Source organism: Xyrauchen texanus, chromosome 9 (assembly GCF_025860055.1).
Source record: "Xyrauchen texanus isolate HMW12.3.18 chromosome 9, RBS_HiC_50CHRs, whole genome shotgun sequence".
NCBI lineage: Eukaryota > Metazoa > Chordata > Actinopteri > Cypriniformes > Catostomidae > Xyrauchen > Xyrauchen texanus.
In genome coordinates, this window is record NC_068284.1 from 15,671,900 (window position 1) to 15,686,922 (window position 15,023).

A 15,023-nucleotide genomic window follows, 5' to 3' on the forward strand; every position below is an offset into this window, starting at 1 on the left:
GACACTAATTGTGAGTTATTGTACCTTTGGGTCCTTTGATGAGCTTGATCTCCATGACTTTCTCAGAGGGAGACTTCCTCCTCCTGACATACAGTCTGACCAGTGACCCTGCCTCCTTCAATGCCTCCACAGCTTTACTGTGGGTTACGTCCCTGACGTCTACCTCATTTACTCGCAGTATTACGTCGTTCACCCTGTGTGGAGTAAAGAACAGGTCTAATACACATTCACACACAAGGGACATCGTAGTGTACATAACATTTCATCTCATTTGCACAGAGCACTAGAGGTTAAAGGTGAACGGTCACTAAGGTAGTGCACACTATAAAATGTCAACAAAAAGTTAAGAAATCCTCAAGTGTGATTGGACACTCACTGTCTAACCCTTACCCACATTCAAATCTGCATTAAATGATTTTCGTGATCCATTTTACTTCTGTAATGTGTTGTATTTCCAAAGTGGTTTATATGACAGGTGGTTGACAGGAGGGGAGGGGTTGAAAAAGACTGAAGCATTAGTGACATCAGCAGAGAATGTAATTTCAGAGGCAGAGCAAGTTTTTACAATTGAGAGATTTTCTTTAGAAAAACGAACACAGATTAACTGTTAAAAATAAGCAATTGACCTACAATTCAAAGCACAGTGTTTAGTGTTGACTACGGGATGTAAAAATAACTTAACAAGTCAATCAAAACAATCTTTAGTTCAAAAGTTTATACATCGCACAGTCACTAAGTATTCCAAAGCCTTCATGACATACATTCATTAATTCTTTGACACACAATTCAATTAAAAAAAAAGCAAGCAGCCAGCAGCACGGCTGACCTCTTTACACTGTGTGTGTCTGTGTGTGTGTGTGTGTGTGTGTGTGTGTGTGTGTGTGTGTGTGCACCAAGCTGTCAGTGTAATGCTGTCAGGACCTCAGCAGTGCCACTTTAATGAGCCTCTGACAGTATAGAGACACTGGAGGGCTCTATCGGTTAGTAACACCACTCCAAAACAGAACAAATCCATTCATACACAATTCAATGCATGAGGAGGAAATCTATTACAATGTATGGTCAGTACAGTACAATAAAATCAACAACAAATACATATCCAAGTAATTTACACTGACACTTAAAAAAAGCGTTTATTGAAGGGTGTTCTAATATACATACAGTGGCTCTTACAAAGTATTTGGACACTTAACCCAAATTTTGGGTCTCAAACATGCATCAACTGCATGAGCACCTGCATGTGTGTTAACCACTTTATGTCAGAATAAATTTTTCAGCCTTACCGTAATCTCCTGTCCTGAGCAGCAGCACCCCCTGGGATGACTTTGGTGATGAAAATGCTAGGGTCTTCACCAATGTGTGGGTTATCTGTGCCACCGGCAATACTGAAGCCCAGGCCTGAATTACCCTACACAGAAAGCAGAAGAGCTGCTCACAGAATTCTGGGAATTCAAAACATCAAAAACCAAACACATCAGTCACTGGGCTATTTTTGTTGTAAACATGTAACCTGTGGTTGACTTTAGCAGGGCTCCAAGTAACAACTATTAATGATGATCATTGCTACATCTGCTAATTATGTCTTCGATTTATGGATTTATCTTATAATAAAAGACACTTTTTATTTCCTGCATTTTACTGAAAAAGCATCTTGCCCAGTATTCTGCCTTCAAACAATGTGCAAATTGAGACTATTTAATTGTATGCTATACATTGTGTGCACTGCACAAAGACTACACTAGATGATATTGAGAGAGTTTACATGCACAATTTTACACCGATAATCCTGAATAAGCCATCAACGTGTGTGTCCATGTAAACACATTAAATGGTTTTTCTTTATCGGGTAAGGTCAAAAACAACTTGCGCAAAAAACGATCGACACAGGCAGATTTTTGCACTTTACCCTGATTTTGTGTTGCATGTTAACACCTTTACCGTCATATCCAATGTGCACAACTCTGTTAATGTTTTGATGTCGAAAGCAGAGAATGGCCAGATGATTTTAAGTCTCATGTAAACAAGTTTTTCTTATTTTTGGTAATTACCAGCATACTTTATGAAGGTATACATGTCAATGACCACCGTTGTTACGTCGTATCACACATTTTTATAGCCATTCACTTACAAGACCTAAAAAATATTATTAGATCACTTATAATTAAAGGTGCACTTAGTAATTTTTTTAATGTTGTCTTTGACTTACACTGACACCTAGCAGCAACAAATGCCACTGCAGATATTCACTATTCACAGTAAGTTGTGATTCATTAAATTTTAGAGTGAAAATGTCCATTAACAGGGCAGTTACTTAGATTAAGCGAGTAGTATTCAGCTGGTCATGTGATCCTAACTAGGCAGCTGCCATGAGGGGACCCTCTCCATGTAGAATAAAACTGTTTTTTTAAGGTTACTGATATGACTGGTGCAGGGCATGAAATTAGCACCCACCACACATCAAATATGGGAACTTTTTGTGCAGTGGCAGGTAATTTTGGTCATCTGCACGCCACTGTGGTGTGTGACCTGTAACACGTTTCAAAGTGACACAGAAATGTCTTTAGACACAAAGAACGGCATTCGAAAAAAACACACCTGATTGGATTTTGAAGAACAGATGAAAGAAAAGCCAATGTGCATGTCTGATTCGCTGTTTGTTCAGAGGTTCAGTGAGAGCACTTCTCGCGGTACAATCATGTGTACAGTTTTCACTCTTTCTTCTCTGTCAGTCATCTGGAAACAGTTTGCCAGAAAAGTGTTGTATTTGTGAAAGTTGAATGCTGAAAATTATCTGACCGACCATCTCAGGAGGATCTCGAGTTTAGTTAGCTTCATTGCCACGGAACAGTTTTGTGTTTTACATGCATAGTGAACGCAGCTCTCCGTTTCACTGTATTTTGACATTATAGTTTCAATAATTACTTGTATTTGTGGCTGTAGATGTTACTGTACAAAGCAAAGGGCATGCAGCAACATTGGGACAACATGTGAATTGTCATGTGTAGACATATTAATTCAGTACAGCTTCAGAAAAAGATTATTTTAGATTATCTTCTATCAAAGATTGTCCACTCTTTAGATTATGTGTGTTAAAAATTTACTATTATGATAATCAGGGGCAGACTGGCCGTCAGGAGCAGCGGGCATTTTCCAGGTGGTCCGCTGGGTAATTTGGGATAGCCCGTTGCTGTGCAAGTACCGGCCCATCCTAAAGGCCATGTAGGCAGCCACCCTGGGCTCCAACATGTAATGGGGCTCGTGCAGACCCCATTACAGAATGATTGTTAAAAAAAACTCTGTAATCTAAATTCAAATATTTATTTTGAAATTACTTCCACATCGTAGCGCATTTCCGTATGTGTGCATTAACTATGTACCTCACGTGGACCTCGTTATCTGACACACAAATCACAATAATGGTGACAACAAAAGACAATATATTAAGTATAAGATGAGCACTTACTAATCACAAAATGACAAATAACGACAAGTTACAACAAATACAATAAAAGCAGCATATATAAAATCTGCAAACATTTGCATAATTTATTCATACCGCAAAGCATTATTGGGAGCTGAAGTGCGGCTTGCTGAATAATGCTCACACCCAGGGCGTAACCACAATATACTTTGAGCCCCCAATAGTCAGATATGGTCAGATTGTCCCCCCAATAACTGATATCCTTGTTGCTGTTCTGCTGCAGTTCATAATGCACCGTTGTCTAATTGTCATTAAGTTGTTGCAGGAATAACACAATGGTTTAAAAAAAGTTACATTTTTTACCACGCTCAGTAGTTTAACACCGCTCGTCAATGTCATATGAGATTGTGAATAAAATCGATGAAGGCGGGACTCAAGTTTAAGATGCTAAGCGGGACCCTTGTGGATTATTTCAGCAGCGCGCATCAGCAAGCAGTTAAAGTTAAGAGTGTTTGTGTCATGTGAGATAAACATGCAATATTTGACCATAGTTTTATGATTGAAATGTTGTTCAGAGTCCCGACCGATATTAATTCCCAAGTGGTGCAAACTATTCACCATTTGGCGAAATTCACCGTTTTGAATTTAAAATATGTCACGTACAGTACGTGCATGTATTCATAATTGTGAATGTGAAAACATTAAGGGAGCAGTTTACAGCATAACAGGCTTAAGACAAATTGTGATAGGGTGTATATTGTAAAGGAATTGAATGAATGTGGTAATCTGGCAGGCTTTTGAAGTAGCTTTTAGAAAATGTTATTGACATTGTCTAAGAAAATTATACATATATATTTTTTTTTAAAACACACATCAGAACTAGAACATGGCGAGACCTGTGACTTGTGAATTGTATTGTGCTTTTAGGTTTTGGCAAGGACAGCATCATATATTCTTAATGCAAATATTATGAGGTAATAATTCTAAATTAAAGTTAATTAAATAATTCTAAATAAAGATTTTCTAAATAATTTATTTAATGAATGTTGTACAGCATATCCAAAGAGTCTGCTTTTAAAAGAGACCATTTTATTTTGAGTATGTTTTGTCAGGTTTGTGGTCAAACATTGAGCCATCAGTTAAAGTAGTTCACCAAAAATCTTAAATGTACAATTACTCACTCATTTACTCATCTTTATGTTGTTCAAAACCCACATGCTGGGTTTTTTCTTGAAACATAAAAATAGATATTATAAGCAGTTCTATGGCACAGAATAACAGTTTATAGTGAGCAGGAGCTGTCAAGTTTCATAAAGGACAAATACTATAAAGAATTATTGAAGGTTCAGTATAAAGATTTCATAACAGTAGCCCATATGACAAGTGCACTATATTCCAAGCTTTCTGGCGCCACACAACAGCGATGTGTTATTTTGACTACTTTTATGGTATTTTTCTAATTATTTTTTTTTGCTCTTTGGATCTTGACAGCAGTGGTCAATATGAACTGTTTTTGTATGGAAAAGAGCAGCACTAGGATACTTTAAGAAAATATTTTAAGATTCTACTGGGAGGAAAAACAATAAGGGACAACTTGAGGGCAGTAAATTGTATTAATCTTTTCTTTGAGACAGCACAAAAAAGAAAGATGACAAACAAAATTGCTAGCAATGCAGACGGTGCATGTCTTGTACTGTGTGAACTTTAAAAATACATGCAACTTTTAAAAACAAAAACTATAAAATTTTGGGCCTTTATCTCATTTCAAGACTTTGCTATATTAAAGGACCAAAGAGGACCATTATATGTGTGACCTCAACACCAGTGTGTGTTGATGTTCAAGACGTGGTTATGGCCTTGCTCACGCCTGATAAACATACAGAAAATAAGTCATGAAAAATATTACTTTGTGTCTTTGAAGCTTACTTTGTTTAAAATACATCAGAAACAGTGCTTGTCAAAGCATAGGGCTTTCCACTTTTCATATGAATAATCTAGGGAAGGAATTAAAACACCTTTGATAAAAAGACACAGCAAACTCACACAGAGTGAAAATATGAGCAATTAATCTGCAAGATATCTGCAGAGTTCTACACTTTAAAAGGTATGTTCATTTTGTTTTACATATATTTGTTTATATTTATATATGTACATATTTGGCCAACTTTGTTTTCATTGATTTTAAAAACAAATAAACATTTACACGAGTAATTAACAGGAAACTTTAAACATTGTCATCAGTGTCCTGCTGTGTGACACTGTCTTTATCTAACAATTGTATTTTTATTAACAGTCAATTTTATGATCTTGTACAGCTATATATACATATATATTATTATTAGACTTTTTCCCCGCAACTTCATATTAACTAAGACAATATTTTATTTGCACTTCTAGAACATTTGAAAGGTGATTAAGATCTTTAAAACTTCTGACTTGTCACAGCACATAAAATACACACTTTCCCTTGTATGTTTATGTACATTTTAACCTAACCTCTGCATGTTAGGAAAAACGTTTTCAGACAGAGCTATAAAGTGCTTATTTTAGTGCTTTCTCTAAAAAAATCCACTCATCACATTTACAGTGGTTTTATATGTTTTAAAGTTATGAGAATTTTTGCACTTTTGGGTCCGTTGTCAAAATGTTCAGGTAAGACACATTAACTAAATGTAAGTCAACATACAAGACAAAGAACATTAAGCAATTATCGAGTGTGGACCACATAAATATCACTCTGTGATCAGTTGTGGATTTAGACTGCAAGTTTGGCTTAAGAACAGGCTTTAAGTTCAGCTGACAACAGCTTGTAGAGGAGCATTGTTTATTTATGCAGAGTTAATTAATGTGCACTACAGAGCAGCAATGAATTGGGTCACCAAAAAAAAAAAAAAAAAAAAAAGCAGATTGGGGTGGGGGATTTAGGCAGAGTTGGGGATTAAGTCTTGACAGTGGAAGGCAAGAGGGTGCTCTTTTTTCCCATCCCTGGTAACAGCAGAGATAGGGTGAATTGGTTAGGCTGAGCGTTTCTTGGTTTTTCTTAACTGCTAATGGCTGTGACATGTTGCATTTTAATTGACATGCTATGAAGTTGATAAATGGAGACATTGCAGAGTTAAGTATTTGCTGTGCAGCTGCTTGATTTTTAATAATGGCTGCAGGAGACGTACAAAGTAACCAGAGTCAAACTGTTTGCAAGGGAAATGTAATGTAAGGAATACAATGGAATGAAGAGATCAGTGATGCAGTACTTATAAAATGCATCTGTACACCGCTCAGTTCTAATCTGAAGTTTATTACCTGGAACTTCATGCATGCAATATGGAAATTGTCTTTAAATTTCACTTTCTCTGTAAATGAATGCATTGTTCATCCACCTACCAATTAGTCAGACCTATTAGACATGTCTGTTTATTACACTGTCATAGCATGACAAAGTGGACCGTAGTCAGGTAGACTCCACATTTAATTTGACGCAAAGGGAAATGAGGCTGTGAGGGATTATGTCGTACTGTCTTAAGTATTTCATACAGCACCCTAAATGTGGTCTATGAACGAACGTAACACTGCGGCACCGCTTAGTGTTTTCCGACGACACCCAGCTATGACTTCGGGGGCTGCTCAATTTTTCTGCACCACTTTGTGCAACTCACACACAAAACCTTTAAAATGTGTTATCAAGGGACAATCATTATTGACTTTAGCTTAGGCCAGAAGTTACACTGTGTATAGGCAAATTTTCTGTAACAATTTTGTCTTTCTGTGGTTTGAAAAAAGCCTAGGCTACATACAGAGAAATGGCATAATAAACGTTGCCCTTTAGTTAGCACAGTTGCACTGGCAGAGGTATTGCAAGGGGGGTGTGGAAGACTGACCCGTCTTCAAATATCATTCACTTTCACACATTCAACAAAAAAAGTGAAAATACACATTAGAACCGATGTGCGCAATTTCTTTTCCTCTGCCTTTTCTCCTGCCTTGTTTAAACTTTCGCCTGGCACTGTAGCGCATCCTGCACGTGCAGCTCTCGACAGTCCAAAGCGTTTATGTCAGGTGCGCTCATATAAACAAAGTCATTCTTTTGCGCATGCCCATTTCAAATGAATGACGAGGTGAATTAACACTTAAATTTCAGACCGTTTCTCATACAATACTATCATATGGCTTCAGAAGAACAGAAATCTAAGGCACGAGTGTTATGGATGACTTTAATGCTGCTTTTATGTGTGCTTTTGGAGCTTCGACAGCCACAAACACGATCCTCTCGTCCCTCAGTCTTGTGTTTCACAGATGAAAAATGTAATACTGATTTTGAACGATGAGGGTGAGTAAATGATGGCAGAAAGGTCTGTTTTTATTTAAGTTTATAAGTAGCAGGTGCAAATTATAGTTCCTGACCACAGGTGTATTTTGTATACACAGTGGCACTGTCACGTGATACTGGTTACTTTTTTTCAGCACTGGCTAGGATGTGACAATCACAAGTCATTCATTATTACTGGATGAGGATAATTTTTTTTTTTTACTTTTACAGAGATTTCCATTCATAGGTATGAATATCCTTGCAATTATCAGTTTTTATTAAAAAATTTACTTTTCTTGAGTAAAATCGTCTCCAATGGGATATAAAACTTTCTGGTAATTAAATGCAGATGAATTGAGGATTTGGTTTTCCGAGCGGCCGAGCATGCAGCTTTTCAATCAGTTTTCATTGTATTTTTAAATAAAATCTTTTTTGTCAAATGAAGATGAAAGAAAACGTAGTTTAATCTTAATCTAAACACAAGAGCAGCACTGGTCAGTCCACTCACCCGTTCCAGTGTAATCTCCTCATATTCAAAGTCAGCCTCTGTACCGTTAACCTGTGAAAAAAAAAACAAGATGTCAGACACAATGTGCATACTCATCAATTCATCATATGCACTAGAATTGTACAGTTCAAGTTACGGATGAGTTTGGTAGGCTATTGCTGACTGTTGGGTAGACTGCAGACAGCTTTTCTGTAGCTTCCTTTATGAATAGTATGTATATTGTAGCTCAAAGGTAGCAAGGAAGAATTTAGCAATAGGGCTGCATTAACGATTATTTTGATAATGGGTTAATCTAAGGATTATTAGAACAATTATTCGACTATTTGCCGATTATTGCAAAGATGAATCATTAGCTCTTAACCGATAATTCTGCTTGTGTCCCGACTTAAAAGGTTGGATTAAACATGCTAACGTGCTTCTTTTAAAAAATACCTCTAAAAGACATTCACTGAATTAATGGGAAAAAATACTTTTTATTAAGTTTAATTCTGTAAAGAAATTAACTGCAAAAAAATCCTATTATAATCAAGTTTTTTGTCTTGTTTTCCATTTACAGTTGTCTAAAAAACAAAATAAATTTTCTTGAAAAGCAACATATAAGATATTTAGACTTGCTTTAAGAGAATGTATCTTAAATTTAAGTGTATTTTGTATACAAGTGTATTTTTTTACTTGGTTATAATTCTCCAAGTGCAGTAACGACAAAATGTACTTATTCTCTAAAAGCAAGTATAAATATCTTATATGCTGCTTCTCAGGTGAATGCATCTTTTTTGTAAAGGGTTTTAGATATTTAGCCATCACGTTATAATCTAGCTGCATTATGCGTTTGAGCTCGAGGGACGAGTGTCCCCGCGACAGAGTGTGCATCGGACGAGTGTCCCCGCGACAGAGTGTGCATCGGACGAGTTTCCCCGCGACAGAGTGTGCATCAGCCGAGTGTTTTCCCTGCAAATGACAACAAAGCATAGAATTTTGTTATCTGCTGTGCATGACCATCAAGGAATATACAAAAAAAGACAACATAGCCTGAAAGTAATTACATCCTTATGTCATTGTAATGTCATTAGTCACTTTAACGCTTAATTAATCCAGCTCCTATCTCCTTGTTAAACGGGACTACCGAACTAAATGAGCAACATGCCTCCTATGTCAATCGGTCATAAGACGCTGATCCTTGCACGTTCATAAATTGAATGAGGAAATGGGCCGTTTTAGTTCAGTAGCTGATTGCAAAGTTACAAAATGTGTGCTTCTTCACACACCTTAATAAGTAATTTTTACATATTTAACTTCAAATATAAAAATCTAATAATAAAATAGGAATAAACTAAGATTTTATATATTTATAAAAAAATAAATTTATAAATGTATACATATATGAGAGAGAGAGAGAGAGAGAGAGAGAGAGAGAGAGAGAGAGAGAGAGAGGAGTTATATTTATATTATATTATGCAATAGTAAAATATTTCTTTCCTATCATTATATAATTTACTCACCCTCATGCCATCCCAGATGTGTCCCACAACACAAATAAAGATGTTTAGAAGAATATTTCAGCTCTGTAGGTCTATACAATGCAAGTGAATGGTGGCCAAATGTTTTGTGCTCTAAAAAGCACAAAGGCCACATTAAAAGTAATCCATAAGACTCCAGCAGTTAAATCCATATCTTCAGAAGCAATTGGTTTTGGGTGAGAACAGACTACAAAACAGAACTCCTTTTTCACAAAAATCTTAACATCAGCAGTCTCCTTAATGATCGTAATTTCAAGCTTGATTACAAACACATCCTAGCGCACTGCACATGAGTAAAGCATTAGGAAGTGTAATCAAGCTTGAAATCATGATTCTGGCTAGAGACTGCAATGGCAAGATTTACAGTGAAAACTGAGCTACATTTTGGTCTGTTGATATTTACCCTTAGATTACTTCAGAAAACATGGATTAAAACACAGGAGTCGTATGGATTTATAGTGCTTTTTGGAGCTTTAAAGTTTCAGGCACATTTCACTTGCATTGTTTTGACCTACAGAGCTGAAATATTCTTCTAAAAATCTTTGTTTGTTTTCAGTAGACGAAAGAAAGTCATACACATCTGGGATGGCATGAATTTTCATTTCAGGGTGAACTTTCCCTCCAACATTGATAGTGGTTGGTTTGGTTCATAGCTTAAAACACTTTTATAAAGGATTTTATGAAATCCATAAGGAAAAAAAATGAATGAGAAAAATACTTCCGGAAACAATTTGGCTGAGAAAGTGGGAAAGCACTGTTGCGGTGCTCTATTGAGTGCATATATTGATATAGCATCAATATGTCAATGAATGTACATCTATCTTTGTATGTGTGTGAGACTGATGAGCACAATGAGGCATAGAGCTATGAAATGGCATCAGTAGCATGGTCAGACAGCAGTCACTCAAAACAGAAGAATAAACCCATCAACCCTGCCACTGAAAAGCTAATAATGAGCAGGTGAGTCTCTTACACACAAACACAAGCAAACACAGCTAAAACTCTTCATGTGCTCCATTAGAAGACCAAAACAACTGACAATATTAATCTCGATGATTGTTGTTGAATGTCTTTGTCCAGGGAAATGTGACTTTAATGTTCATATAGTACTACTGTATGATTATCATTTGTATTACTTTCTGAAATAATCTGTACATTTTTTTAAAAACAAAAGCTTTTCCCCATTTTAATAGCACAGATTAGGGATATTTTTCAAAGATATCATAGAAAAATGGATATTTCCAGTCCTTGGGGCTGATAGGTCCATACTGCTAAATAATACTGTGAACAAAAACTGGATCCTTAACATTTGTATTATTTATTAACCATTTAAAGCTGCACTATGTAAGATTGATTTGATTACAATGAACAAAAGTCTATTATTAAGTGAGTGCATAAATAAAGTCCTGTTCAAAACACTTTTTTTTTTTTTTTTTAACTGTCAGGTTGTATTTGGCACCAAATCACAGGCTTACATCATTCCTCCTTGCACATTTAAGTCATTTCCGTAAGCACAGAAAAGAAGGACCAGCTACTGCGTCACGTATATGCTGGCTTGAGAAGCTACTGATGTTTGGTCAGGACATCAGGGAGGACATCATTCTCCGGATGCTGTTAACTGTTGGCGAAGATGTTTATTTGCTATAATGCTTGAATACATGTTTCGGTAGGGTTGTTGAAGCTTATATTGGTTGTCATGCTTTAATAAATTGAACATTACTCGTGTGATTACCAATCGCGATGTATTTAATAGACTCCATTTTCTGGTGCAGTTACTATAACATATTTACTAATATTCATGACTTCTGATTATGTTATAACATTGCTTCAGTTTCAAGATTTCCTAAGTGTGTGTCCTGATAAGCGTGCATGTGCTGCTGTCTTTCTACTTTTCTTAAAAATATATTTTTCCCCAGTTGCAGTAATACACAACTTGTCACTTACCATTGCAATTTTTAAACAGAATGGACAACATATAATTGCATCTAAAAGCCACTATATGTACATGCTAATTCCGCACGAATGTATGCTCATCTCAAGTTGATTATAATTTAATGATTTCATTGCCGCAGCACAACTCATGTAAACTGTTTTTCCGAAAGTTGCTTGCAATTTTACGTTTCAACCACAGTTTTTGCTAGACAGAATTAATAAAAGCAATACTGCACTCGAGGAAATGCTATACTGTGAATGTAGGCACAGCTCACAATATTCAATATTCACAATGAACCCACTTGTTTCAAACCCCTGCCTTTCTTAGCCTCAGTCAACATTCACTTCACATACAGTTGTTCAAATAAATAGCAGTGGGTTAAAAGTGAATAAAGTGTAAATATTTTTTTAATAGCTTTTATTTCCATATTTCAAATATGAGTAATTTCAGATCACAGATCACTAATCTGTTAAAAAAAAATAGCAGTGTCGACATTTTTCAAGATTTAACTTCACTTTAAATTACTGAATTAATATTTTGGAACCAAGATATTGTTGCTTGTGTTTGCGGTCGTTGTCTTGTTGAAACACCCATTTCAGTGGCATTTCCCCTTTGGCAAGGCAAAATAATCTCTTCAAGTATTTTGATGTATTCAAAACTGATCCATGATCCCTAGTATACGATAAATAGGCCCAACACCGTAGTATGGAAAACATCCCCATACCATGATTTTTGCACAACCATGCTTCACTGTCTTCACAGTGTACTGTAGCTTGAATTCAGTACCCGCGGGTTGCCTGGCACACTGTCGATGACCACTAGACCCGAAAAGGAAATTTTACTCTCATCATTCCACAGAATGTTACGCCATTTCTCTTTGGGCCAATCGATGTGTTCTTTGGCAAATTGGAACTGATTCTGCACATCCTGTTTTTTTTCAACAATGGTGCTTTACGGAGGCTTTTTGCTGATAGCTTAGCTTCGATCGAATGTCTTTTGACTGTAACAGTACTTACAGGTAAATTCAGATCATCTTTGATCTTTCTGGAGGTGATGATTGGCTAAATCTTTGCCATTCTGACTGTTCTTCGACCCATTTTAACAGTAGTTGCTCCTTTACTTCCACATGTTTCGGGTTTTTGTTGCAATTTTAAAGCATTTGAGATCATTTTAGCGGAGCATCCTATATTTTGCTGCACTTCCCCTGCAGATTTCCCCTCCCAATCAACTTTTGAATCAAATTACGTTGTTTCTCCGACAATGTTTGGAACGGACCATTTTACTTTGCAATTCAGAAGGAAATATGTTTTATAACAATGTGTGAAACATTTGCTTCCCTACTTCCTCAATAAATGACAATTAATGACACCTGTTTTTTCACATAATTAATCAATTCTCTAATTAAACTAATTCAACTTCATATTTTGAACACACCCTTTCAATGAATGAGTCAATTACTTGGAACAAGCAGAGTGCATGTCATGACAGTTTGGTGTCTTGTTTTTCTGTTACACTACTACATCTACAAGTAAATTATTTGCAATTCAGAAATATCACTACTAATAATAACAGGTTCATCAGGTTATTGATTTTGTACTGCTATTTTTTTTAACACAACTGTAGCATCTTTTTTTCCAATCAATGAAAGTGAATGGTGACTGAGGCTAACATTCTGACTAACATCTCCTTTGGTGTTCCATGGAAGAAATAAGTTCATAGAGGTTTGTAACAACATGTTTTTGATGCTTTGCCTTTTTGGATGCTAACTGTGCCGCATGTAAACAATTGAAGATCCTGATCTGTTGTTGTATGAATTGGATGTCCAACTAGCATTGTTCTCTATGCATAAAGCTCTGTGCTTTAATAATACTCTCGATTGATGTCAATTGAAATGAGCTAAACACAAAAACAATCAAATTGGCAAAGATGACTATTAAACCAAAATGTCTATCCAATAATGGTACATTATGTGACTGCAGTGAAAACAGTTTTTTCAGAAGAACTCAGCTTTGTTTATGTAATGCATAGAGGTGTGACCTCGCATATTTATTAGCACTGTAGCCGGGTGTGTCTGGTTTGATCCCAGCACCATGGACACGGCAAAGGACCATCTGAACATTGAGTTAATGAACAAGGACATGGCTGTAATGTGTGATTAGGGATGAAACGGTTACCGGTTTCACGGTAAACCATGATAAAATTCCCAGATGATTAGTATTACCGTGTTACGTAATTATCGTGCGATTATCGTGTTTTGTTTCTGTCCACATGAGTCTGACGCATGGGCGCAGCATGCAACATTGTTATTGTTGTTGTTTTTTTAGCTTGAAAACATGACGCAAGGCAATGACAGCGCTCGGGAGAATTTCCAACCTTCCAAGAAGACCAAATCAGAAGCGTGGTCATATTTTGGATTTTATAAGAATACTGAGGGAAAATTAGTAGACGATGGTAACTCTGTCTGCAGAGCTTACCAGAGGAAAGTCACTGCAAAATGGGGCAATGCGTCCAATTTGGCGAGTCATCTTCGTGACAACCATCCATCACTTTATAGTGCATGCAAGGTAAGTTAACTTTTAGCTCAGCTCATGAGTTGGGGAAAAGTATGAGGAAAAGTAAATAGTTGGACACAATATTTAATTGGGTTGAAATAATTTCTTATCTCACTTGTAAAAAACGCTAGCTTCCACAAAGAAAAAGTTCCTAGCAAGTGCATCACTTTGAGCGAAGACAGACTAACAACAAGACAATAGCCTATTTTCCATCCACTTTTTGCGCTAATTTTGTTATAGACTAAGTGAAAATGCGTAAAAAATGTAATTTGCTAAATTTGGCGTCTTCTGTCGGTATCTAATCAAATTGACTTTTATTGATAAAAAGGTTGTGTGTGATGACATCATGCCTAAAAAAAAAAACTCTGTTGCATAAGTTTTGGTTTATTGCAAAAGAAATCTGCCCTTAAGCCGTTTCCATACAGAAATGTGTGTTTATCGCTAATTCGCCTCCCAGATTATTTCCTCCTAAGTTTTGGTAAAATGGAGACAATATTGAGAAAATTCATTGAAATTAGCCAGTTTACTGTCATTTTAATTTCACAAATAAATGCAATCAGAAGAGGAGGAATTCCAATCAAAAAGGAACAGTTGCACTTCTGATAGGACTGTAATATTGGTCCTGATGTTGCGCTTATCGCAGGTTGCCACCAGTTCCGACCCAAAAGTGAATCATCATGGCCCTGTTCAAGCTGGCAACCTGCACCAAGTAGTGGGGGAAACTTTCAGTCTTAGTATAAGGATAATCCGTCGATGTGTATATGCTGCGTGCACAGCTATTAAAGACGT

At 36.3% G+C, this 15,023-nt stretch overlaps 1 protein-coding gene across 15 annotated transcripts in view; it reads right to left on the reverse strand.

The window, feature by feature from the left end:
• dlg1b (discs large MAGUK scaffold protein 1b) overlaps window positions 1-15,023 on the reverse strand; it is a 145,601-nt gene that overhangs the window by 41,249 nt on the left and 89,329 nt on the right. For all 15 annotated transcript variants that reach the window (XM_052133254.1, XM_052133252.1, XM_052133251.1 and 12 more), the window contains 3 exons: window positions 8,233-8,283; window positions 1,284-1,408; window positions 25-194 (listed from right to left, as the gene is read on the reverse strand). In XM_052133254.1, coding sequence (XP_051989214.1) covers window positions 25-194; window positions 1,284-1,408; window positions 8,233-8,283 — 346 coding nt within the window. The remainder of the gene's footprint in view (window positions 1-24; window positions 195-1,283; window positions 1,409-8,232; window positions 8,284-15,023) is intronic.